The sequence below is a fragment of the Astatotilapia calliptera genome, chromosome 10 (genome assembly GCF_900246225.1).
Source record: "Astatotilapia calliptera chromosome 10, fAstCal1.2, whole genome shotgun sequence".
In the NCBI taxonomy this organism is placed as follows: Eukaryota; Metazoa; Chordata; class Actinopteri; order Cichliformes; family Cichlidae; genus Astatotilapia; species Astatotilapia calliptera.
The window spans coordinates 28267007-28294750 of record NC_039311.1 but is presented as its reverse complement, the minus strand read 5'-3'; the positions used below and the strand labels follow the sequence as shown (position 1 = coordinate 28294750).

General features: G+C 41.1%; 1 protein-coding gene across 2 annotated transcripts in view; it reads left to right on the top strand.

Moving 5' to 3' along the window:
* Positions 1–27744, top strand: part of tmem132e (transmembrane protein 132E) — a 170128-nt gene that overhangs the window by 28336 nt on the left and 114048 nt on the right. Inside the window, exons 1-2 of one of the 2 annotated variants that reach the window (XM_026182492.1) lie at positions 9080–9344; positions 10024–10981. In XM_026182492.1, the coding sequence (XP_026038277.1) occupies positions 9266–9344; positions 10024–10981 (1037 nt within the window). In that variant the 5' untranslated portion in view covers positions 9080–9265. Of the gene's footprint in view, positions 1–9079; positions 9345–10023; positions 10982–27744 lie in introns of those variants that run through there. The other variant, XM_026182493.1, reaches the window with a different exon arrangement.

Below are 27744 nucleotides of genomic sequence, written 5' to 3'. Positions count from 1 at the left end.
TCTAACTGCTCAGCGTGAAAAACTGCTTCAAACTATGGTTTAAAAAAAATTTCAATGGAAACCCCCCCCCCAAAAATCATGACCCCTCCTTCCAAAATAATAATGAATTGGAAAAAAAGAAGTGTCTAACCTCTCATCCATTATCTCATTACTGGTTTTCCATCCACAGTCAGCCAGGTCCCTGAACAGATTAGTCACTGTATTGAATTTAGTTGCAAAGTCATTACCATGTGAGCTACTGTATGTTGAGCTGTATCATGTTACATTGGTTTGAATTTTTCAATTATCCTTTGACTGAAAACCCTCCAACAATTAACAGGTATCGGGGGAACCCTAATACGGCACTGAATTATAGTCAACGTCATGGATATTGTAACAAATGTGTCCTAACAGATTGTCATACAGCACTGAAATGAACATAAATCAGCTGCAGTCCAGAACAACAGAAATGGACTTTAGAGCACGTCGAGTCAGGTGGACCAAAATGTAGCTACACAGTGTGTTTTTAAGGTGCTACAGAGGAGGGTGTGAAAGGATAACAAAATGCCCGTGGCTAGCTAAAAGCATTAGATTTAACTTTCTCAGAGCTCCCTGTGTCATGGATTCTGTTGGAGAGCTTATGCTAGCTTTGTGTTAACAAGCCACTAATGTTGCAAGCATTCATACATCTCTGAGTTATTTACATTCTACTGTAATCCAACAGTGCAGGTCGCTGCAATAGCTCATGTTATTGATATTGCAATTCATAATATTCAGTAACTTGCAAATAAAAAATAAAATCAAAATGATCATGGATTACACTGAGAGAGTGATAATTGACTGTAAATCAGGTTTGAAGTTCTCATATAAACCACTGCAATATTATATAAAATTGAAGACATTTTAAATTAAAAGTTACTAAATAGGGTTACTAGTTACTAAATTGTCCCCTTATAGTTCCATACACGCCGTACATGATATACGTGAGCTTCCATACATGGAGATAATGGGAAACGCATACAAAGCAAACATTAATCCAGTTTATATGGTACAATTATAAGGGGTTCAGAGGTTGTTTGAAATTAGAGACAAACGTTGAACTCAGAGGTTTGTGTGAAGGAACAAAAATGTACAAAAACAAAATGTGTGTGTCGGGGGGTTAAGTTGTGGCGTGACTGTGATGAGGACTTAACATTGTGTCATTGACTGTGTGCATTTTAAAATGTTCAGAAATCAGGTGTTAAACAAATATCAAAAGAGGGAATGATTACCATTGTTTTTGAAGCATTTGCTTTTGTCCTAGTTTAATGATTATTTTCAATAATGTCTCTCGTTTGTTTCAGTGAAACGTCTTCAGCAAAGTGTTACCGTAGCTTGGTTGGCATTTGGAATATATAAATGCCAATGCCTAAATATATATAAAGTGTCAGTGTAATAAAGGTAAGCTTTAGCCTACACCGTTTCAGTCAGTAATTTGGATTCTGCACATTGAATTCATTCTTTATTCTTTAACCTTTTTTTTCTAAATTTAATTTCTTACTTTTTTTGTTTGTTTTGGGGTTTGTTTGTTTTTTTAAAGAATGACCAAATGAAGTGTACTTTTTATTTCTTGCTAACTTTATTCTAGTAAGTTCTTGGAGTTAGCTGAGGGAACGTACCCATAGCTTTCTGCATCATCCACATCCACTTTAACATGAGCTACATTCTGTTAACATGCCTTTGCTTAACACATTAACGTATTTGTGTCTTTAAAAGACTTCTTTTCTTTGTTAGTTTGCACATGGAATATTATGTGCACTAAAAATTCTGCAAAGCCTCACATCATCACTGATAGATATTGCTTTTACTCTGGCACAACATACGCTAGTACTCGTCATCAAAACAAGCAGCAAGTAACAAAACCATGTGGGTTATGGTATTTTATTTTTTTAAGACAAAATGTATCATCTGTTACTCTGCAATTAAACCTCAGCATTTGACTAACTGGTTAGTAAATATTTGATGTCAAACAGTTGTATCTGCTCTGCTCAGCAGGGAGAGCGACACGACTAAATGATTCTTAGCAGCACCACATCGTATCTCAGCTTAGTTATTACTTTATCCAAACAGCCTCCTGGACCGTGAGGGTGACTCGTAATATAAATTATGGATAATTTTATGGGTGCGTATAAAAGATCCATGATGAAATGCTCTATTTTCAACTGATGGTGTCACAGTAGTTACATGTTCTTCGTTTTTAATCTGCAAATTAGGCCTCATTAAATCTGCACTTTGCATTTCATTTGGAAACACACTGCTCTTATCAGCCAAGATTACTGAGACACTAACAGATCAAATATTCCATCTTTACTGTCCCTTTAGTTTCATCACATTGAAGCTTGTGCTTTATTACTTATCTAAAGGAAAGGATTGAACTAGTGATAAAACTAGATCCCACAGCCAAAGTTAAAAACTCAAAACTGCTAATTAGACTTTTCATCAGTTGATGTGCAAAGCCGATAACGTCAGAGTAAAGTGGCTTGGTATAATAGTGTGAGGTGCAGTAAACACTCCAGTGTGATAAAGTGTTGTGTGTGTTAAATGTTGCGAGTTTGCAGAGTTGTTATAAACTGTTAACAGATGTTACTCTGATAGACAGACAGATGTGTTGCTTTATAAAGAGTTATTGCATAAGGTCTGAAAGATTTCCGGTATCCTGCATCTGTCTGTTAGAGAAAGTGCTTAGCTGCCAGTCCAGGAAGTGATGCAGAGGGTGCTCAGGATGATCTGTGTTGGATAACAGTTTGTTCAGCCACCTCCTCTGCACCACAGCTTCAAATTTTAACAGGCAGTCACAGAGCCGGCCTTGCCGATCGGTGTTTTCAGTCTGTTGGTGTCACCACCTCTGATGCTGCACCCCCAGCAGAGTGCAGACAGGCAGACTGTGCTTGCCACAACTGGTGATTTCAGCTTTTTTAGGAAATGCAGCTCTTCTTGTATGCAGCTTTGATGCTGGACTCAACCTAAAAGCCCGCACGGGTTGTTGACGTGGCAGGCTGTACTGTAGCGGGTTGTTGACGTGGCAGGCTGTGTACTGTAGCTTGTCCTCTACCATCTGAAGTTGATCGCAATCTCTCCGATCGTATTCACATTCAGAAGCAGATGATTTACCCACCTCGGGAGAAACCGGGGAGCAAAGGAATAAATTAGTCGAAGACAAATTGTTCCATCCTGGTTTGAGTATATCTGTAGACACACTGGAAAAGCAGAAGGTAAAATACGCAGAGTTGACAGAGCTGAGACTTGAATTTGATCAGTAAGACAAATCCCTGATGTTGAGCAGGCTCATTTATAAGCCAGTCAAATTTTCATTGGATCTTACTGCTGTCTTAAAAGATGATTATCTGAGACAAATAAAGATCAGAGAGAAGGCTGCACCTTGGGAGGTGACTGTAAGAAGCATAATGAAAGTTTGTGATGTTAAAAGAACTTGCTGGTGTTTGGTCTCAAGGAGAACTAGTATAGACTAAGAAGAGAACATTCCTCTGGGTTAGCCAATCAAGCGTGAGAGCAAGTCCACATGTAGTGTGATGTCAGCAGCCTGGCATTTAATCTGAATGCAGAACATAGAGGACCAGCATGAGGAGGTTGACTTTAAAAAAAGGGTATAAGGGCATCATATTGAAATTAAAAACCTGTTTGCCAAGAGCAGTAATTAAAGTACCTGTAAATGTACTTATATTATTACTCTTAATATTATTCACTGCATTCATCGTGACATCTGCAGTAGCGAAAGGTCTGAAGGTTTGAAATGGATAAAAGAGCGTTTTGAAAGCTACTTCCTGGCTGTTTGAAGATTGATTTCGAAGAGATGTAGATTTCAATCCATTTCCTGGCAGTCGATAGATTTTTGTTGGGATTGTTGTTTGTGTTTTCTGTGGAGTTGGCAGCATTGTAGCCTATTTATCTTTTCAAATCTCTGCCCATAACGCACAACGTCCTCACCCATAACTGTGATAAATGAGAAAAAGCTCAAATAAAACCGTTCAACCAAACGGCTCCTCTACGGTACATTTTCATTTTTTACTGTGCTACTGGTGGACATTTGATGTTTTAACCCCCGTGGAGCCAAATAGCATGCGCGCTGCAGCGTGGGCCATAACTGACCTTCATAACCATGCTTCTGTTTCATTTCAGTGTCGGCGGCACATGATGTGATTACTGACACGGCCATTCGCATCTTAGAGTAGTTTTAATCTGATGGAAATATGGTAGGCATGTGTGCACGCCTCGGGGAACATGTAACACAGTGAAATATATGACAAACAGCCCGTGGAATGACTGATTTACTCGGCTTTACTCTAAATCACCAGAGCGATCTGACTTCATGCAAACGCTCAGACAGAGCAAACCTTCCCCAGCGAGATTGAAGCATGAATGTGATTTCCGTATGCATATAGATGAAATCTGGTGAAATATGAAGCCACACACACTTCGAGTGTGTTCGATATAATCTGGCTGCAATCCTTTGGTAAAGGTTATCTGAATCTGACTGAGATGGAAATAGACATTCCTCAGAGAGGGGCAAAAATAGGACTAACACCACGAGTGTTTCAAGTGCTAATACAGCCTTCAATCCCCCGGCTAGCACATCTTTTCATCTGCACTTTAGGTTGCATTCATTGCTCAATGAATGGTAACGCGAACCATTTTACATTACGGGACGTTTGCGTGGAAATTTTAGCAGAAATTGAGTTTTTAAGAGCAACTGCAAACTGAAATGTGATGCAGACTGTGGAGCATTGCTCAAGTCTTACAGCTGAGTGAGTTGAAAGGTATTATTTCACCAATCCAAATAACAGCAGTACAGTAAGGCTCACAGCTGAGTAAAAGAAGGGAGGGAACGAGGGTTAAAATGAAGATCGATAGGGAAACCCTTGGAGCTGGAACATTAGTAATGCTGTAAGGATGCTCCATCTCTCTCTAATCCTTCTCAACAATTTCTCCCGACCTTTTACTTGAAGAGACATTTATGCACTTCTCTCTCTCAAGATCAAATGTCTGCCCTCCTCATAACGTCGTCTCTGTGTATTTCCCCTTGACTTGGCTGACTGCTTTTATGTTTGACAGCTTTTGTATGGGCAGCGGGAAACACAGTTAAGTGTTTTATTTATCTACAGAATGGGGCTTTTTTTTCTCGCTTTAGTCAGCTCTTCAGGAAATGAAACACTGGCACGAAACACACTTTCATATTCTGCATACCTACAGTATGCAGCACACCTGGCTGAAGTGGAGGAGGCAGTTGTGTTTGAGTGGATTAGGCTGAAAAGGTTTTGTTTGTGCAATAACAACATACGCTGAGGAATATACAGTATGCACTGCTTTTTTTTGTATTCAAGATATTTTGCCTCACAGATTTTTTCACCACCACGAGCTATGCCTAAGGCTCTGTTCAACCCAGTGAATTTAGCTTTAGTAGCTAAAAGGCTAAAGCTCTTTCGTCTTGTGAGATTAGTGACAAAATTGCTTTCCTGCGTTAGCTTCTGGGGGAAATACAAAACATTTGGGGATTTTTCAAAGTTAATCTTAAACACCAAAAAGTTTATTTTTGATCAACCCATCCAGCAGGATGAATCAGCAGTATTGTCACTAGAATCATTGCCTATTTTTCCCCTCAATCATGTGTCGGCGCAAATTGTTAGTGATATGACAAAGTAAAACAGTCCGTCTCGCCCTGCCCTGAAATGGCCTGCTGTTTTTTATTAATTAACATAAGACAAAATATTCTGACAGATAAAAACAAAAAAAAATTACCCTTTACTACAAACCCACTCATTCCCCAGATACTCACACACACATTGAACAGATGTTTCACTTAATGGGAGAACAACAGGAAGAGAATTCAATTCAATTTGGCCCGGGGTCTGATAGGACATCAAGTGATAGAGGAAAGCGATAGGGTTTCACATCGGAAGCCCATCTGTGTCCGTGCTTCCCTTCAAAAACCCACCTGCCCTGTGATGTTGTTAGGCTGAAATGAGACAAGCACACCCTGATGCATCATAGGCTGTAATCACCTTCTTAACTGAAACCATAAGGTTTCAGAGTTGAGAGCAAGGGCCAAGGATTTGTTTTGCTTAATGGCATTTGGTCCTTGTGTTGCAATTGTGCAGTTTCATTGCATTTAAAGGAGATTATAAGGCTTCTGGGGAGTATTCAGGTGACCTTCAGGTCTAATATGATCAACATGTCAGGGAGGGTTCACGGTGCTTGCCAGAGGCTACAAACCATTGTGCCTTTGGAAAACCATACCATACAACAGTTAAAAAATGTTACAATTTTAAGAGAAAAATAATTTTTAATTTAATGTCAGCAGCACATCTCAAAGAAGGTAAGATGGAAAAACTGGAAAAGAAAGCGGTGCTAAAAAGAAACAGCTGCAGGAACATTTTGCTTATAATTATATTAATTACATGCAAAAACAGGCCAGTAACATGATTGGGTTTAAAAACAAAAGCATCTAACAAAGGCAGAGTTTGTCAATGTGCAGATCTTCACCAATCTGCAAACTACAAATTTGAAAGAGTTACAGAGTATTGTTCCTCAAAGTTTTTAATATCTCATCATGTACAGTACGCAATATCATCAGAAGATTGAGGGAATCTGTAGAAATCTCTGTGCGCAAGGGACAAGCCCAAAAATCAATATAAGGTGCCCGTGATCTTCAGGCCCTGCAGGCAGCACTGCATTAAAAACAGGCATGATGCATGTCTGTGATGGAAACCAGTGCATGGGCTCAGGAACACTTCCAGAAATCACAGATCACTGTGCCATCCACAAATGCAGGTTAAAGCTCTGCATGCAAAAACATAAGACCTGTGACCATGATCCACTCAGTCAAAACTCGCGTTTCTTTTTGGAAAACATGGGTGCTGCATCCCCCAGACCAAAGAGGAGAGGGACCGTTCGGCTATGCATCTCTGATGGTATGTGGGTGCATTACTCTATAAAACGCAGTTTTAAAGCAGGTTTGAAATGCTTTTCCCAGCAGATGAAGTGAAAATGGGATTTTCCCTGAACAGAGATGGTGGTCCAAAGAAAGTTGTTATTAAAATTTTGAAAGAAAATTGGTTGGGGAAATCCCCCAAATTTGATAAAACCATCAATTTTTGCTCATTTTAAAATGTTAGAGGTAATATCAGAAACACCTCTGAACTAAAGACTTGCATCTAACAGCCAAAGCACAAGATTCAATATCCCTACTCTTTCTGACTTGAACCAACAGGTCGATCTGTGAGGATGCAAACCCTGTTGTTATTGGCTTACTCACACTCACAATGTAAGCAAGCTGTTGGAGTCACAGTTTTACCGTAAATGGGGATTTAAATGGGGAGAGGCCCTGCAGCCTCTCCCCATTTAAACGAACAGATGCTGGAGAGAGAAGCAGTCAGCAGCACCAAGTCGGAAGCGACCGACTTTAAAAGCTAAACATTAAAATGAAAAGCAAGCTGGAAACCAGTTTGTTTTGGGCTGTTTAGCCAGCAGCGGGTGCTTGTGGAGCACATGGAGACATATTTCTTTAAGTGCCTTGCTCAAGGCCACTTCAGCAGTAGTTTAAGATCCAGTGGAGAACGTTATGTATTAAAAGTCCCAGCAGGTCTGGGGATTCACGGATTCTCGGAGCTCTAGGCTCATGCTGCCTCAAGACATAGTGGGATAGATGGAGCAAACTGGTGGGTAATGCTGTTCCAATATCTACTTACTTTTTAAATACAGCAATAAAATCATATAGAGCTTTAAACGGTGGAGAGGTAAAAACATACACTTTGATATTAAGGTTGGCAGGCAGACTAGGTGTGGATCCCCATACGTGAGGCGCATTTTATATTCTTTTCCTGAGGCCAGGATCAGTAGTAGAAGCTGACAATTTTAGTTTATTAAGGTGACCTGGAAATATACAAAAATGTTGGCAGATCTCTGTGTTTGGACCCAGGACAACGGACAGATGGGACTCTAGCAGAGAAGCCCTTAAGAAAGTCTGCGGATTGCTGTGCGCATTTGTCTCTTTAAATGTTGATCAAGAGAAGAGCGGCTCAAAAAGTGAGACACGCATTCCTGTGAGGTAGAGACTAGATTTAGTCCCTAAGTAGCTTCTCTCATCATTATACTTCCTCCAGCCCTCTCTATGCTCATTTGTAAGTACGGGATGTTTCTCCGGCTGTGGCTTCATCTTTTGTTGCCCCACTGTTTGCCATTCAGTTTATGGAGCCCACACACACACACACACACATCCGTGGATCCTTCTCTCTTTTATTATGGGAATTCCAGGCACATGTGAGTGAAGCAGCGAGCCAGCCCAGATACCCCTCCCCCTCTTGCCGGTACCCCTTCATTTTCATGGATTTCTCATGGGGCTAAAGCAGACGAAAAGAGGGGGAGGAAGAGGGGGAGGAGAAGGAGGAGGAGAAGGGAAGCAGAGCTAGGCTAATTCATCAATAACCTTTACCCAATCCCTCCCTTTCCCGTTCTCCTTCTTACTCTCTCACTCTCTCTCTGCCTAGAGGCATTCAAGCAATACATCCATCCCCCACCACACACACACACACGCACACACACAGTCCTTATAGACACACTTGCATGCACTCACATAAGAGTCTGCCTGAACAAGTCCAGAGAGAGAGCATGAATCGAGCTGAAGAGTTTTTTCTTTCACCTCTGTGTGTGTGTGTGGTGTAAGTCGAGTCCTCTGAGGGGCTGTGTGTCTTAGCTATGACCCGGAGCTAAAATGGTGATTATAGACTAGAGACTAGGTGTGGCGAGATGGGGCGGCGTCAGAGGCTTTGTTCCGTACAGCCCACCAACCGGGAGGAGGCTCTGCCTATCTATCAGAGTGTGTCCCGGAGCCATGCACAGTCTGAGATTGAAAGAGCTAAGAGCTGCTGTGTGGGGCTGAACCACTCTTAAACCAAGACCTAAGCCACAGGGAATTAGACAAGCACAAGTTCAAGAAGCTCGGTGGAACCTTTGTAGCCAGAACATGACCAAGTGAAGAACTGCAGGAGCAGATTGCTGTTTTTATTTTTATTTTATTTTTTTATTCTTGAATTCAGGCTTCTTTTGCAACACACATGAAAAAGACTTTCTAAGGAGCTACCAAAAAAGAAGAGAAACTTCTGTGGACTACTTCCAAGCAACACAATTGTTTGAAGAGACTTTTCTGTTGGGGAGTTCCCAAAATATCCTCTTGATTCTGCCTTTTTTCCCCACATTTAAAGGATGAAATCTCAATGATATAACCATTTGGAATATGGGACTTTTAATATCTGATTTGGACCATGGTAACAGGCAGCTATGTTTCTGTGCTCAGCTCTGGGTGATTTTGATAAGTATGTCCCATTTACTCTCTTTGTTATTTGTGATTTCGACCTAGATTAATTTTGCGGTGGCGTCTTGGGTGTTTTGTCAGGTATTCGCTCATTTCCAGGGACTTGAAGAGTTTTGAGTTTGGCTTGTTCACAGGTGTCGCTTCAGATTAATTGAATCCAAACACTGGTGCAACATGTTTTGCCCGAGACAAAGATCACACGGGGTGCAGCTTCTTAATGTCGACATGTTTCAGTGTATAACCTTTGCTCCGGATGCTTGACAGCAACCAGTTATCATCTGATTAGTGTGTTTTGACCTCCTCCCCTTTTGCCCCCTCAGCTGACTCAGTAGACCACATTTGTGTCTCTTCCTAATTATACCATATATTCATTGACACACACACACACACACACACACACACACACACACACACACACACACACACACACACACACACTCACCATATCTTCCCTTTTTCTGGTGTTTTCTTTCACTTATAGTTCATGAGTTTTACCTGTTTCACTTTGTTTGAAAGTAACTTTTGAATATTCTCCTTTTTGCTTGCTTGTGAAAGCACTTTGTACACTGTGATTTCGAAGGTGTTTTATAAATAATGTGCATTATTATTATTATTATTATTATAAAAATGGAAGCTGCATTTAAAAGTTAAATCTTTCCTTTCTCCTTTCTTTCTTGCAGCTCTTGCAGGTAAAATCTCTCCAACCAGCTCTGATGCCCTGAGTTCGTCAGCAATGACAGCCAGTCCTTCACCACCCAGTGTGTACCTTCCTGCCAACTTCAAAATGTCCAATGCACAACTGGCCTTCTTTTTGAGGGAGGCTCAGATCACAGGACAAACATTTGGCGGCAGCACCAAGAGCGGCAGTAGTCCCAGCAGTGGAAACCCATTGCAGCGCTCTGAGAGTTTTGTGGTTTTCCAGACAAAAGACCTCCCCGCCATCAACATAAGCTTCGGGCCTTTTGCCCAGGACCAGGCCCTGTCCAAGGAGTTGCTTCAGCCAGCTAGTCCTCTGGATATTCCCGGCCAACTGACAGTCAACTGGAAGGTTCGGGCCTTCATTGTCCAGCCGCGGGTCTTCTCCAACAACCCCACAGTCCAGGTGTTTTTCTATATCGCCGGTCGTGACTGGGACGACTTCAAGGCTCAGGACAAGCTACCCTGCGTCCGTTTGCATGCCTTCCGGGATGTCCGTGAAATTAAAACCTCCTGCCGCATGAAAGGTAACCTGGCGCAGTGCTTGGCCCAACTGGAGCTTCCTCCGTCGTGGTTTAACACCAATGTAGCCCCTCTGGGCCGAAGGAAAGGCTCGAGTGACGGGCTTTTGGATGGGTTAAGTGAGACCCTCCAGGCTGAGCTATACTACACACTACACGAGCCTAACCTGGAAGGGGAGTGCAGTAAGGGTTCAGGTCACGGTGGTGGTTCTTCCAGGGGAGAACCTCTGTCACAGCACCCCCTGCTGCGCATCGGAAGCATCAGCCTGTACCAGGCCAGTGAAGAGCAGCTGCTGGTGGACAAGCAGCTAGACAAGAACATGTTCCTCAGGCTGCCGGAGAAGCCCCTGAAGCCTGGAGAGATTCTCAAAATCTTCCTGTACCTGATGCCCAACTCTACTATTGAGCAGTTCACCCTCAAGTAAGTGTCCTTTAAAATCTGTTCAGGTGCTCCGATGCTTTCAGACTCCTTGTTTCCATGCCGAATGTCACATTTATTGTGATGTTGACACATCTATATTCACAGCAGAGGCTCAATCAGCCTCCATGCAGTCATGCATATAAGATTTATTGATGAATAGTTTATTTTCTTGCTTCCCGGTATATCTCAGCCAACAATTTCCTCCCTGTCATAAATTGACGTATTATATGTCTCTTTATAATAACACTCGCACCGAATCATATGCAATTTGTCCAAGGTTTAGGTTTAGGGCAGCATGACTGTCTGTAAACAAAGCTACAGTGTGAATGCTGAGCACCAGTGGATAGGCTTAAAGGAAACGTAGGATTTACATGTCCAATAGAACACAATTACCACAGCGATGGATTCATTCATTACAGTCTTAATAACCAGCTTAATTCAAAGCAGCATTATTAGACGAATCTCGGAATCAATTGCATTCAATGACAGCATAAGATCACTGTGTACGCAGAAGTGCAACCAAAGTCATCTCATTCCAATCCTCACAATATTCTGTTTCAGGCTTCAAGCACAAGTTACATGACCATTTATGTTCATTTCAAGTCTAAAGAGACAAACGAGGATGTAAACACACATTTCATCCTTCTCATTCATTTCTTCTTCACTTAGCCAAATGATGTGCCAGCACTAATTAAAGTCAGGTAAGATAAAGGGAAGAAGAGAGGGTTAAGCAGCACTGTAAGATTCACCTTCAGAAATGGTGGCCTCCAGCCAAAGAGTTCTTCTTTTTTTCTTTTTTTATGAATAATTTGCAGTGAACTGCTGCTCCGAGCAGTTTGTGTTTAAAGGCCAGGTAATAGTTGTAGCTGTGGAACACATACAGATTTGGCTTCTGCGATGGCATTTAATGCTCACATACTGTACTCATTCTACACGTCTGGCTCACTGCTGGGAATAAAACACTGACTAATATATAAATGGATGTTTAACCACGTTTTTGTGTCAGCGTGTATGTTAATGCAAATAATATCGTTTTATTATTGCAAATGGATTCTTAATGCCTTCATTTTATTAACATGTAAGTGGTTGGAGGCAACATAAGGAAAAATATTTAGGCGTGTAGATTTGTAACTTTTTGCTTCATTACAAGTGACCCCGTTCACATCTTCTGAGTGTCCTACATTGCCATTCAGACAATTACTGTTACAAAAATACACCACTCATATAACTCCGTGGTTAGTGATGAGCATGTGTGATGGGACTAAATAGTTCATGACACAAGTGTCCCTCACTGCCTTCCTGTATTTGAGCTTTTCCACTCTCAACTCTCTTAAAGTTTCTAAATTTCACCATTTGCCTGCAGGAAAAGTGGAGAGAGAGTGTGAGGCTTAGCAGGACTCTGGTCTCTGTAGCTCTTAGTTCTGCTCAGTTATCAGCAGAGTACCCAGGATTAGAGGATATATTATTATATGCATTTGACAAAGTTGGATTTTTTTTGCACTTGTATGTACGAAGAACACCAGAAATGAACACAGGAACGTTAACGAAACGCTAAAGATTAGTGAAACCTATATTAAACACGTTATGGTAGCTATCTGCTTTTAATGAGCTATGATTAATTAAGCCTCAGTAACGCAATTACTTGTATAATTATGATTGTTCCCACAGTAAAATGTCTTTTTTGACTCAGTGTCAGTTGATGACATTTCTATAGTGAAAAGCAGTACTGTTATACTGGCAACAGTAATCCTTTAAAATCCTTTAAAAGGACAGGAACAGAAATTCCACCTGTATAAAATGTCTGATTAGGGTATGTTTATGATATCTGTATTTTTACCTAAATAAATTCAGTTAATGATCTACTTAATATCATTTTAGTGACCTTTATTTGGGGAAACATGCAAAAAGCAATTATAAAATCATTTCACTACAGGGATAAAAGTTAGAATAGCTGTAGTTGTGGAGCACACATGTATAAAGGGCGGTAGCAGTAGCAAAAATACCACGGCCCACACACATTGTCCAATTTCTTTCTACCAGCTGATGTGATTTTTGAAACCTGCAGGGAGACATCTGATGAACCCAGTGATGCTGGCATATTTTTATAAAATGAACAGAATAGTTTAATTCTCAAATTGTGATTTAAGGCTTTGGAGCTGATGTTGGTTTCTTTATCTGAACATATGCTAACAGCTCTTCTTGTAGCCAGACAAAAATGAGCTATTTACTCGAGTCCCACCTCCCCCCCAGGAATTCCAAGCATTTCTCTTCACACCATAAGAGCAACACTTACTTTCTTTAAGTTCCCCTCTCTTTAAAATGTATGATGCTAACTTCTACTGGATTACGAAACCGTTTCATTAACAGTTTCAGAGAACTGACTAACTGTGGGACACTTTCACTCAAGATGTGGTGTAACAAAGTTACAGTAAGACTTTGTAATATGAGCCGAAGCTTTGTCATATCCCCTTGTCTCTTAAAACATTTAGCTGAGCGTGTTAGCATCCATATACATCTGCAAGTCTTCGGCAGCCTGACTCTCTGAGCCTTGCAGGGATGGAAATGAGGAGTGATAAAACAGAAGAGTTAAGAAGGCGATGAGGCCTGGAGAAGAAAGCCCAGCGTGAGCCTCGTGAGCGACTTGCCTCAATAGGATGTAAATTCAAGAGTTGTGGAAGTGAACTGTCGAGTCTTCCCAGCGCATCGAGGAAAATTATTAAAGATGCAATAAGGAGTGTCTTTAAAGATGAATCAGGAGGCCTCCTCTCCTGACTCTCCCTTAGCCACTCCATCGCTCCTTCCAATTATTCTCCTCTTCACTTGTCCAGCTTTGAAAGTCTTTGACTTGTTATTGCAAACGATGGCATGCCGGGCAGAGAGACGGCGGAGAGACGGGCCACTTGTGGAATCTTCCCTTGTTTTCCCGCGGCCGCAGCGGTGCTGTCAGAAACGTGCAATGTGTGTGTCGGCGTGAGTGTTTGTCATGCAGCAGGATAGGGAGTAGTGGTGTGTCAAATTTAGTTACCATGGCAATGCAATAATAGTATGTGTAGCCGTAATGTTGTCTAGCATGCCCCGGTGTGGGCTGACACGGCTTTTCTAGATTTGTTTGCTTTTCATTTCAAGTGTCGTTTAAAAATCGTATCTTCTCTTTTCGCCCGTAAATTGATAGTGGCATCATTTCGGTTATACACGACAGCGTTTCACAGATAGTGACTTTTCCATCGCATTGTTTTGGAAAGGATCTTCATCATATACAGTACTAAAGTAATGTTTTTAGCAGCATCACTAGTAAAATATTACAAAGCCCAAATGCCTTTAAAAATACACGAGAAAAACAACCAACAGGAAACCGTACAAACCCGACTCATTGAACTGTAAATGTGCTGTGATGTTACGTTGTGTTTAGAGTTTGAACAGTGACAAGGTTTAGCTAGAAATGGAGCCGTGGTTGAGAGTCCTGTAGCGAGATGCCAGTACTTTACTGTAATTTAACAGTGACGTTTCCTACTGTGGATTTTTTTTGGTGGTAAACAGTTTCGAGCACAACAGTGGTTCACTTGAGTTTTTCCACTTGTCCAATGGTGGAATCGACTGCATATAATGTGAAAGGTGTCATTTGTAGTAACTGGCCCACAAAGAAGCTGCAGCTTACAGACATAACCCCTGTCCGTTCATTGTTTTGCATTTCTGGCTGACAAAACGGCTCTTTTTACACTTTGCACACACCACAGAGAGTAGCTCTTAGCATAAAAGCTTTGTCTCCACCACACAGTAGACAGATAAAGTTGGTGAATAGCCTTGAATACAGTGGACCATTTCGTAGTTAAAGAGCCAGTCTTTTTCTCGGCAGTGAACACGTTCAATTAAACCACAAAAGTTCCGTTAAAAATGACACAATGAGTAATTTCAATGAGCCAACTGCAGATTCCTCTGACAGATCATTGAAAACACTGGGAAAAGCTTGTGTGTTATCATGGGCTTTTGTCCCCGTATCCGTTAGGTTTGCCATCTGTGAACATTGGTAGGTATTATAATTTATTTCAACTATAGCTAATGAAATGATAATTATTTCCATTTTGCTTTGCCAAGAGCTGCAGCTGGTGGACAGCCAGAGATATTTTATTCATTTGTTTATTCATATGGACACTTAGTTGCAGGATGCAAAGAGATTCGCGTATGTTGCGTAACCTGAATTAAAATTCTATACGACAGCGGCGAGGTCACTGCATGCATATAAATGCAGTCAATGTGGAGATGCCAATTTTTATTTTGGTGACTCACTGACATTTCTTGCCCAATAAACAAATACGCATTGCAGTGCACACATCCTCATCTATGTGCACAGTACAAGGCTCTTGGAAACCTTGCTGTACTCCGGAGCCCTGGGTATAACATGCAGTATTCAAATGCCCTGGCTCCAAATAAAGGCTCGAGGAGAGAAAGCACAGTGGAATCCAGGGAGAGTGACCCACATTCAGAAGCAGTGGCTTCATCCCCAGCAGCTAGATGGCTACTTGCTCCTTGTAAGGAACACAGAAAACTTCCTGACCTCAGCCTCTGCTTCCTGCCAGCTCTGCGGTCGTGCTCCGCTTCTTGTCCCACGTGTCGTTGTCGCTGTCAGTGTCAGCTCGTCTTTTCCCGACGCTTTGATGGGAAATGTCAGGACCTCTCGCCATGGATCGTGCACACGTTCAGATCATATGACTGCAGACGTGATGCTTCTGCCATGGGCCGTCTTGTCAGGACACATCGGGTGACACGGAGAACCGCTGTTTATCAGCACTCATCTCTGATAAAAGAGGCGGAAGCCAGGAGAATCTTCCTCGCCTCAAAGTGCTTCCACTTTTACAATGACAAGGCAAAACACAGCCTTTCTTATTGGGCCACGCAGAGTACAGGCTGCACCACCACTGCTAACGCTGCTCGATTCCTTCCTTCTTCTTCAAGTGTGAGCACGTTATTTGAGGTCAAGCAGTGAGAAGGGGAAAGTATTTACCATCATCAACTTTAAGTCCCTTGACACAAATCTCAAAAGGGGAATGCAGTGCATGTGCCAAGATTTTAATGAAATGAGCTGTTTTAACTTGAGTTAGTTTTTAATGCTTACAGAAAGTTGCATGAGTCAGCTCTCTGTGCCGGGGAAAGTGGAGATATTTTTGCAGGTTTATTCCAGTGCTTGGCTATTACTAGAGTAATTCAACCCCTTTCTAACCTTGAATAGGCAAGCTGAGCAACTTTGATTTGGAAATTCTTGTTTATTCGCTTGAAAGATTCCTACTTTAAATCTGCTGAGGACATTTCTGATATGCTCAGCATGTTGCCGAGTGTTTGGCTGGTTTTGAGACAAATAAACACTGACCATTAAATTAGACTAACTCAATGCAAAACCGCAGAGTTCATCTGGGTCAAATGTAACCTTAAAAACTCATTAGGCTTCCTCGCGTTGTACCAATAGCTACATATTCATCACTTTTCCACCCTATCAGTTCAGTCTGTTAACATTATTCATTTTTATTAACATCTTTTCAGATTAGTTGAGAAACGTATCACATTCTCATTTGGGCACGCTGATTTATTCACCAGTTTATTATAAAACCAGTGTCTTATACATCTTAATCATTAATCTCTTCAATCCTGCTGGGCCCAAGGGTGGAGAAGATTGTTCTGTGCCACAGAAAACAAAAGCAAATATCCAAGCCCAATAATACTGACATGTGGAGTATGGGATTGTGTGCAAAACATGGTACAATACCTACTTTTTTCTTCATTAATCTCACAGTGAAACCTCAATAAGTAGTTTCAGTAATATACAATGTATCTACTGTGTTTCTATACTTTAATTAACAGATAAGAGAATTAAGAAACAGTAGCTCATAAACAACAGCTCTCTAGTCATCCTTTAGTTGTTTCACATTAATAAGTAATTAATGAATTTACTCTTATTTTGGGGAGCGTATCTGTAACCGGAAGGTCGCCGGTTCGATCCCTGGGCTCTCTGTCCTGGTCGTTGTGTCCTTGGGCAAGACACTTTACCCTACCGCCTACTGGTGTTGGCCAGAGAGGCCGATGGCGCGATATGGCAGCCTCGCTTCTGTCAGTCTGCCCCAGGGCAGCTGTGGCTACAACTGTAGCTGCCTCCACCAGTGTGTGAATGTGAGAGTGAATGAATAGTGGCATTGTAAAGCGCTTTGGGTGTCTTGAAAAGCGCTATATAAATCCAATCCATTATTATTATTATTTTAGTTGTTGCAATACTAGAAATTCAAACGTGATGCTGATACCAATGAAAGTATTTGCACAGTACCATGGATGGGAGTAAAACATGGCTGGGTCAGAAATATTAAGCCAATGTTGACGTGCCATTAAAATGTGGAGGCTACCAGAAACACTCTGACTCCTGTAGAGGTCTATGGGAAAACTTTCCTGATATGTTTATGGACTCAGTCACTCCAAATTAAGCCTCCTTTGTGAGACATACTGTGTTTCAAAAAGGAGAACTATCTGTGGCACTTGTGACTTGTCAATTATAAGTCGTTAGCCAGCGAACGAGTAATGTTAGTCACACCCACCCATCCTTGGGTTTTTGATACCAAGGTAACGACTCCAAAACAGGATTTCAGGAAACAACGGATGAGACCTTTGTAGCTACATCCGTCCTTTACACCACGTACACAGTGCTCCATCACTATAACGCGGTTTACCTTTCATGGCCTCGCTGTTTTCGCTGATTTGTTTTGTGCGCAATTTTCCATGTTTTTTTTTTTTTTTTTGTACAGCACATTGTGTTCTGCGTCTTGATTGGCTGTAGACCACTGTCAATCAATCTCGTGCCGTGTCTCCTGTACAGTACAGAATGCATTCAGCTTGTCAAATTTACATAAATCTTCGATCGCTAACAGTGTGACTCTGAAGTGCTGTAATGTATGCTTTTAAGTTTGCTCCCCCAACAAACACAACATGTCGACGAAACGTTTTGGGGTTTACAGCCTTAAAACATCTATAATAGTTGTAAAAAATAAAGTTGGCTACTTCGTGGATTTCACCTATCGCGGGTTATTTTTGGAACGTAACTCCCGCAATAAACGAGGGACCGCTGTAGTGTTGACTGGAATAGATGAGGACACACTGTTGGGATCAGTACTGTTGCAAATTTTTTCTCCATCTGGATACCCTCATGTGGGGATCTCCTGCTGCTGTCTGTTGCTTCAGGTGTGAAATAAATCCAAAGAAAGACAACAAACTTAGCTTCTGTTTGTAATATTCCTGAATTACGCTGTGATTAGCAGTTAGCTCCTTAATCTGTCAGACATTGTCTTCTTCACAAGTTTAATCTGTGGTAGATGGGAAAACTCAGTCTGCATGCCACTAGAAACTAGAAGCAAAAGGCTAATGTTCACACTTTGTCTTGCTTTTGAAAAAAAAACATCCCACTTGGCATATACTTGTGTACTACTGTGAGCTGTTGTCTTATTTGGCATGGGAAGAGTTTGGTTAAGGGCAAGGTTAATGGTAACCGTAGGTGTCGAATCTTAGCTGAGTGCAAAGGGCATGCTTTAAGTTGAAGTCTTCTTTCCTTTAATCGACAAAACCCACACAGACTGTTTTGTAACTAAAAGAAAAGTAAGCACAAGGTCAAATATTATCGATGACAAGCTTGTAAAACTAGAACTTTACCTTTCCAAGTAAACCTCAACCATATGCAAACTAATGTAGTAGCAATATTATTTTGCGTGCCCAGCAGTCGTAGAGTAGGTCATCTATCAATCAGTCCCCAGTCCCTCCTGTCCATGTGCCAGAGAATCTCTGGGCCAGATACTGAACCCCGAGTTACCCCTGATGTGTATTTGAATGATAGATAAACGTACTTAGGTGTAGATCAAAGCATTGAATGAATGTGTGATTGGGTGAATGACACTTGTAGCAGAAAGCACTTTGAGTGCTTAAATTTAGAAATAAGGTGCTCTATATATTTCCATATTCATTGATTTCATTTTTAAAAAGGTATTAAAAGCACTAATTGTGATTTCTGAAATGGTGCAGAAACTATAAAATGCTTTAGCTGATCTATGTTTATGTGGTATGAAAATCACATTTCATTGTAACACACTTTTACCTTTAATGTCAAGGCGAGTGAAGGGGTTTTCTGTGCATCGTAGCGTATCGACATCTCCTTATATGGTAGTCAGTCTTATGTGATCAAAAATCTGTTGGTGTAAAATATGAATAAATAGAGACAGGCCGAAGGATTTTCTGTGCTTTTCTCCAGTGCATATTTAAATATTGCCAGATCCTCCTGCAGAGTGTTGGTTTATAGAGGGAACCTGGGAGACAAATTGACAAAAGCTCAGTGCTCCTCATTTCCTCCGTCTGCAAGGTAATCAAGCAAGCATTGGCTCAGGTATGAAAAAGGGTGTTTTTCACTTTACTGCACAGGTTTAAGTTAACTGTTTTATCTTTGTAAATTCATTTTCCCAAGCTTTTAAATGAAAGTGCTTTTAAATCTTTGGACTGTTAAATGTGTGTGTGTGTGTGTAGTGCTTCCAAACACATTTCATTGTTCTCATCTGGACAGGTTTATGCTTAGCGTTAGCGTCCCAGAAAATGTGTGTGGTTGTGCTGGAGTTGTGAAATATCTCTGAAAAACAGAGCTGCCTTTTATTTGCTTTTGTCGCATCACAGCATATTGTACTTTTGTAGTTTTATTCAAATATGGACAGCATGGAAGTGCTATTGATAATTGACCCACCGTAACGCGGCTGCTGACACTAACTATCTTCAAGAGATAGAGGGAACGGGATGCTTGGGATGAGGTGACTTGGATGCAGATGAGCCGCTATGGTGACCCCTAAAGGGAACACCCAAAAAAAGAAGAAGAAGGAAGAGATATCAGAGCATGTAATCCAGGAAATCCCAAGAACATTTATAAAACCAGAAAATGATGACTTTAATCTGCAGTCATTACATTATGAGACAGTGGGATCAATGCTAGTGTCAAGTTTAGGAGAAAGCACATCTGGTGGAACTCTCCCAGGACAGATGAGCTTAAAGACTAACTTTACAAACGGTTGATACTGAAAATCTACACATGCCCATACGCAGCAGAGTTTCTCCATGAAGAGTGGACTAAATTACCCCGCGCATCTGGGAAGGACCGATTCATCCATCAAGAGTGTTTAGCTGCTGCTAAATGTGCTGTAATCAGTTACCCAGCGTGAGGACGAGTCGCTTTTTATACAGCTGAAATGAGTCTGGCATGACTTTATTAAAGAAATAAACAACCGTTATTTTTTTCTCTGACAAATTTTGGGTGACATTCATTGATGGAATTGAAATAATGTAGAAAATTTGTACGTGAGTAATAGAGTGTTTGCAGATTGACGGGCAGGTAGCGAAGCATCTGCTGCAAGAGGTTATCGTGTTTCAAGTTTTTTGTCCCCACTTTTTCCTCCATTGGGTCATTTCCCGGCTCTTGTCTTACGCACGTAGCCTCATGCGGTTATCTTCAAACCTTTAAGGTGGTTTGGGGGACAAGACTATGATAAGCCATATTTTCACAGCAGGCGGCCCCTCCCGCTTTCATGTTGTCACACACAGAAATTGTTGAGGTTTTATTACCATCTCTCCTTCTCTCCCTCACCTCCATCTTCCCTTTTTTTTTTTTTTTATTATTTTTATGATCCCAGCCAAGAGATTTGCAGAGCCAATCTGTAGTAATAGACACGGCTCTGCCCAGCGTGAAGGCTTGTGCTGCCCAGTAGGCTACAGTTTCAAAGGAGGCAGTGGTGTGGAGAAGTTGCATCTTCCCCCCACCGCAACTAACTTCTGATTTTAATGATGCACTCTCTGCCTTGAGTGAGTGTTCTTCGCAGTTGTTATTTGGAAAGCTGAACATCAAATCCTGTATACAGAGATCAAGAGATGGACTGTTTACTTGCTGTCCTGTAAGCCGGGCTCTTTAGGTCTTGTGCGGTTGGACTAAATTAACATGAAGCAGCTGTTTGTTACTTGACAATGACGGCAAACGTGCTGCTGTTGCTTTGCATTGATCTGGAAAGAACAAAAGTCCCCCTGCAATTTTTTTTTTTGTTGCTTTTTATGTCGTCGCAATGCCACAACGGCACTCAGACATAACATCGTATTCCTTGACAACAGTAACGGCTGGAAGTGAGTGAGTCAACAGAGATGAGAGGAAGAGGTAAAAACAGGCTTTATTCACGATTGCCCGTTAAAGCCGCGCTGTTCCGTCCCGATATAAATGCACCTTGGCAGGATTCCTCCACTTTTTACGCAGCATAATGGAAGCAATGGTAAATTAATAATGGCTGAAATAATGTATTGTGAGCTCATGGGAAACTAACCATCCTCAGTGGAAGAAATTTGGATAAAGACATGATTGGGTTAATTCATAAAACATGGCCAGCATCCAGGACTGCTAATCTAATAATTGTAAATGCATGAATTGGGTTTTCCACTTCCTCCTGGTGGCACAGTCTGCATGATACGCCTCATCACTTATTTTTTACTCTTCCCGTATTACCATTTGAGATAGGGCAGTGTTCATTCTAGCATCTGCGATAATGTACTCCAGCGGCAGGAAGCTTTTAACTCCATGTGTGGCACTCCCCGCCTGCCAATATTGTGTTCTGGCATGCAATCACAAGAGAAGCCATATTGCTTAAAATTATACTTTTCCCTCTTACTGAGGGACAACATATTATTTTCACTGTCATGTTGGAGAACTTGAAAAGTTAAATTACTTCTTTTTCTTTCTTTTTTTTGCCTGATGGCATCTGCCGGTTATTTGGCGCAGAAAACTCAAAGTCCAGTTGGCGTATGACACTCGGGTCCACACTGAGAATTTTAAATGAAAGTCTGTAATAATTATCTAGAGTTAGACACTGGGCAAGAGAATTTTTGCCGGACAAAGACATTTCTAGACTCCAGTGATCACTTCTACAGTATTTCCCAGGTGGTCTAACCTGCAGCAGCGAGACAGGAGGAGCTATGTTTTCATGAGCGCCAACACGGGAAATTTTCACCTCACTGCTGGCCTGAGGGAGCTGCGGGCTGCAGGGCTATATTAATCCTACCATATGGTTGTTGGCTGACAACATGGCTCGTGGTCATAAATTTTCTTATGTTTAAATCCACTCGTTCTCATCCCAGGGCGTTAAATGTGGTCTTTCTGTCACACATGCACAGGGATTTCTTTGTGTCTTGGTTGCAACGTTATTAGAAAATCCAATGAGATCGCTGAATTGATATTGCTTTAAAAATTGGGAGGTTATCCCACACTTAACCCCATTATCGCAACTCATACCTACACATCAAAGCTAAGCTGAGCTTTTCTAAGCAAGAGACAAAAACTGTGGAAAATTTAGAAAAGCTAGACGCAGTGTAAAAAACATGGAGTATTAACTATGCTAGGTAAAAGATAAGTATATATATGTATAACTATATTCTGTTAATCTTCCAATTCAGAGTGATGGGTGGGCTCGAGCTTATCCCAGCTGTAATACAGCAGGCGGCACTGTACACCTGAGACGGGTCACAGGGCTTGCACGGAGAGATAATCAACATCAAAGTCCAGTAAACTCTTATGACCAATTTAGAATCGCCATTTAACCTAACATGCAAGTCTAGTGACTGTGGGAGGAAGCTGGAGTTAGACCCAAATGGTACATGAAAAGGTCCCAGCTGGCTAGTGGATTTGAACCCACGACCTTGTTCTTGTCAGGCTAAGGGCTAACCACCACTAGATCATGTCCAACATGTCTTTATATGAGAAACTGTTATGTAACTATAGTGTAACTCGGGATTAACAAAGAAAATAGGTCATTGGTAGCACGTGGAGCAGTGGTTACCACTGTTGCCTCACAGTAAGAAGGTCTTTTTCTTGTTGACTCTGGCTTCCTCTCACAGTCCAAACACATGCAATTAGTGGGGTTAGGTTAGCTGCTGATTCTAAATCGCTAATAGGTGTGAATATGAGTGTGAATGCTTGTCTGTCTCTTTGTGTTAGGCCCACAACAGACTGATGACCTGTCCCTGCTTCTCGCCCCATGGCAGCTGGGATTGGCTCCTGCATTGAATATGCAAAAAAAGATGATTGACGGAGTTTTTTGCAACATTAATACAATACAGAACTTTAAATCCGTTTCCTATGTATTTGCACGTTTTAAATATTTATACGGAAGTCTCTAGTAATGATTTGTGATACAGATGTATGTAGTCCGACGTCAGGGTAAAGAAGCTATTCTGCTTAATGTGTCTCTTTCCAGTGGGAATATCTTGTATAAACATAATGCATGCCGCAGTCAAGGGGGCTAAAGAGAGTTCAAAGAAAGGTTCACAGTGTGTTCCCGGCCTCTGACTGATTCAAATGCGTCTCTTTTACAATGTTGAGGTGACATCTTAACAACTGCAAATTGCATGTGTCTGTGGTCAGTGCTATTTGTAGGAGCGGTTGCTTGAGCGTCTCAGGCACCACGCAGCAAGACTGATTGTTCCCCTCCCACCTGCATCCTCCCCCGCACACAGTGAAGCCCAATTCCTCATACCACCGTCTGTGAAACCCTTTTTTCCTCTTTCATCTCATTTCTTTGTTCTTCTTGGGGGAGGAGTGGGCTCCTGAGTGGAGGTTCCCGTTGCTGGAAGGTTGTTATGTTAGGCTGATTTAAATTAGAATAATTTTGAGCACACTCCTCAAAATTGATGCCTCCCAGCAAACTAGGGCAGATTTGTTATGGTCATTTGCTATGCCCTCCCCTGCTCTTTAATGGCTGTTTAGCACTCAAGCCTCACAGCTCTGAACTGAGTGATGAACTCCCAGATTAAATTTTTTCCCCCTTTCTTCTACATTTTAAGAAGAGTGGGCATCACGTTAATTTTGCAGATTTGGTGGCATTGTACAACCCAGCTAAAATTGGCACGCACAGAACTTTTCTTTTGAAACTTGTCTGTTTGAAGTGGATTGGTAGCATATCCAAGAAACATAATTCTCTGCAGTGGTGAGGTTTTAAGGATTGTGGTTGCCTTTGTTTATTCCTCTGTGGGAAGTGTTTTGTCTAAGAAAGCAATTCTTCTTCTTGAGGCACTAGAAAGCATCCCGCAGCAGAGGGACCAAGAGAAATGGAGAGCAGTGTTGTTATTTCAGACTCAAGCTTGAAGGCACTTCTCTCAATTTTTTTTTCTTCTTCCTGACATAAAATTCACTATTCTGCTTTCACAGTACCACCATAAACTTCATTATCAGGAGGTATTCGAGTGCAGAGTGCAGAAGACAAGGAAAGTGGTAAATTGCTGAAAAGGATTTTGTAAATCAACCCTGTGTTTCAAACTTGTCTTATAGCTGGTTGGCTTATCTTTTTTTCTCCAGCTCAAAGTCAACAGCACTTTAGGCTTCACCTTGATAAAGGCTTTAGTGTTTTATCTTAAGGAGGTGCAAGTTTATTGATTCATCAGCGTGTGAGCAATTCAGTTGTAAATTGTTTTATATGAGCAATAAATCAAAACAGAATATATTTCTTTAATTCAGCTTTTTCACTTCAAACAATTATATATTGTTTTTTGTCCTTTACTTGCTATGAATGAAGGAAAATTTCTGCGGGAAGTTTAAATTGCTTAGTATTTATTAGTGTCTACAGCTAATTAGTGCATCAAGATAGCCCCCCATTAGCCACCTACCCACTCATGAAACAACGGCAAAGACCAGAATAATCACTAAGTACTGCAGCCCACACAGTGGAAGCTATTTGAAATGAATTTGACACCTATCCAAGGTTTGCAACATGAAAATGTTCTTGCAAATTTATAGCAGTGTAGAAATGTATCTAATCTTTTAAAACAAATGTTCACATTCTTAATTTCTAGTAAACACCTGCAGCGTGCATGTGCTTTGCAAATAGGATGCAGTGTCTGTTGTTTGGAGGACCCTCAAAAACTGCCTCTGATTGGTTAGCTGGTAATGGTGTAAGTATGTATGTGAGGGCAGCCCAAGCTTCCTTTCCCCCCCCCCCCGGTTATTGTAATAATTTAATCAGCCAGAGAAAATAACATTTTCCCCTCCCTTGTCCATTATTTTCCAACATCAAAATTCAAATATTTCTGTTTACCGAAGGGGATTCATCTCTGTGAAGTTTATCCCAGGGTGTTAGTGTCTTCATTTTCTATGCAGGTCTAAACACAGTTCTGCTTGACTTTTCCATTCAGCAGATGTTGTAGTCTCAAAAGTCCACCTGGTTTCACCTCCTTTTGATATGATTCTTAACCGGGTGAAGCGACACAAACACCAGGATCTTTAGCAAAACATTAGCTACATAAACCATGGCGATCTATCCAGGTATTTGCTCTATTAATGTATGTAAAAGCTTACATACAGTATTTTTAGATGTTTAGCTGCCATCAAATTAAAAGTAGCTAATTAGCTCCTGTGTGGGATTCTGTCTGTAAAGACAATAGCTCAAAAATATTTGAATAAATTCTGATAAAACTGTAGACGTGTAGCTGGGGTCATGTTAACAATCCATTAAAATTTGGCTTACATGCACCAAGGTCTTCAAGATCCACTTAATGAATTATTGGTTGAAAATTGACATATAACTTAGAAACTATGATTCCTATAAGTGTAGCATGTAAATGTCGACATATAGAAAGTCATATCTGACCTCTGACCTCACCTTTACATTTCACATCTGCCTTTCTCTCAAGTTGACCCCAAAATGTGTTATATCATTAAAGAAAGTATTCAGCTGCCTAGTTAGAAGTATAACTGTAGAATAGTTATGGTACACAAAGTTATTCATGTCCAAATATTTCAAATCAGTACCTGTTATCCATTACCTACTCCCACATGTTTGTGTAATCAGAGTAAACATCTGTCATCTGCTACATTTAAAACTTGCACTACAACAAAGAAAAAAAATGAATATATACTGAATAAGAGCAAACACGGCGGCGTGCTTCTTGTGTTTTTCATGAAATATTTAAATGTCTCACTTTTTACATTTTATATGTTTTCTTTGTTCTATTGTGAATAAAATATAGGTTTATAAGATTTGCCATCCAGTTTTTATTTATATTTATTTACATACAGCAGCACAACTTTTTGGGAACTGGGGTTGTGCAGTGATTTACATTATGCCTATTAAATGGCAGTGAGTGTGATATGTGATACTGCATAAATCCCTGCACGGAAACACCTCCTCTGTCCAATCTCCTACCACTTCCCTTGAATGCCACTCGAGCCCTCTCACGTGCCATTGTGACATGTGATTTGTCACTCATGCCCTGGAAAGCTGATAGCTTAAGCCATTTTGCATCAACCCTTTAATCTGCCGAGATTCTGTTTTAGAGATCAGACAAAGTTGTATTTATTGCACTGCAAAGTCATTTTGACAAGAAAATGATCCTTTTGGCCCAAAGAATGACTGATATTCCTGCTTCGCTAAAGGAATTTGTAGCCGGGGCACTTTCTTTAAGTCAGGCAATATGATGGGCAAAACCTTCAATATTAAAGTTCACATCAGGAGGAATCAGATCAGCTGAGGCTGAAGATATATAGAGGATATAGAGGATATATGTATAAAGTTTCCTTCAAGAATGAAATCTGTGGTGTTGTAAATGATTATGAATAGTGCCTAAAATTGCTACAAATATCCAGAGTGACTTTTCCCCCTCAAAAATGTTTCCAATATCTGTCTAAATTAGTGTTAAACTAAGCGTATTAACTCATATTATTTACTGCATGATTAAATTCATGAGTTGGACCATTCTCTAAGACCTCTTCACGGATGTTTTGGGATTTTAAATGCAAAAATGTATCGACTTCAAATCAAATCAGGATTTACTATTGTCTTATAAAACGCTGTTACCAGGCAACGAGCTTAACCCAGCAAGGTGTCTGGATGCATTTGTTCAGAATGTTAGCACTTCATTTACTTAAGGAAATTGCTACATGTCACAAGAAGGGGGGTTAATTATTCTCTCCTGCTGAAACCTAAGATAGACACACGCGCTGAAATTGAATTCATAGCGAGTGGCAGAGGATTGTTTGGCTTCAGCTCGTGTTCTCTCTGAGCCCCAGTGAGTGGCTCGCGTAATAATGCAGTCCTCGCTGGCCAGAATATCACAGACTCCCTTCGTGCATCAGTAGCCATTTTCTGTGCTCATGTACTGACACTACTCAGAAACTTGATCTATGACACAGAAGGCGTAGAATAGGCTCAAAAACAAGTTAGTATTGCACCTCTGTAAAGGCAAACTGCAAAGACTGCATAATCTGTTACTCTTCCTGAAGCTCTCACAAGCACACGGCATGTGCATTAACTCGTTAAGCAGCATCAATACCCCTCCTCTTATCATGTGCTGCTGTTAATTGAAGCCTAATGAATCCAGCAGACTGAGGTGACAGCAGGGCTGAAGATGTGGATGCGGAGGAGGCTCGGCCATCAAACTCTTGTTTTTCCTGCCTCTCACTTTCTCCTGCCTGTCTGTCCTCAACCAAGTAGACGCTAGATTCTGTTACCTTAGTGGACCCTTAGAGAGCGTCAGTGGTGGCGAGCAAGCCAATCGGAACTGACAGCAGGTTTCTAACACCCCGTGTCCCCACCTCTTGGTGCCGTGGCTGTTGTGTGCTGCCTCCCTTGGGGCCCGGTGTTATCTGCTGTGGAGGAAGAAGAGGGGAATAGTTTTGTGTTTTACAGAGCTCAGCACACCTGGGACCAGTGTGCCCATCGCCTATCATGTTTTACTCCATACAA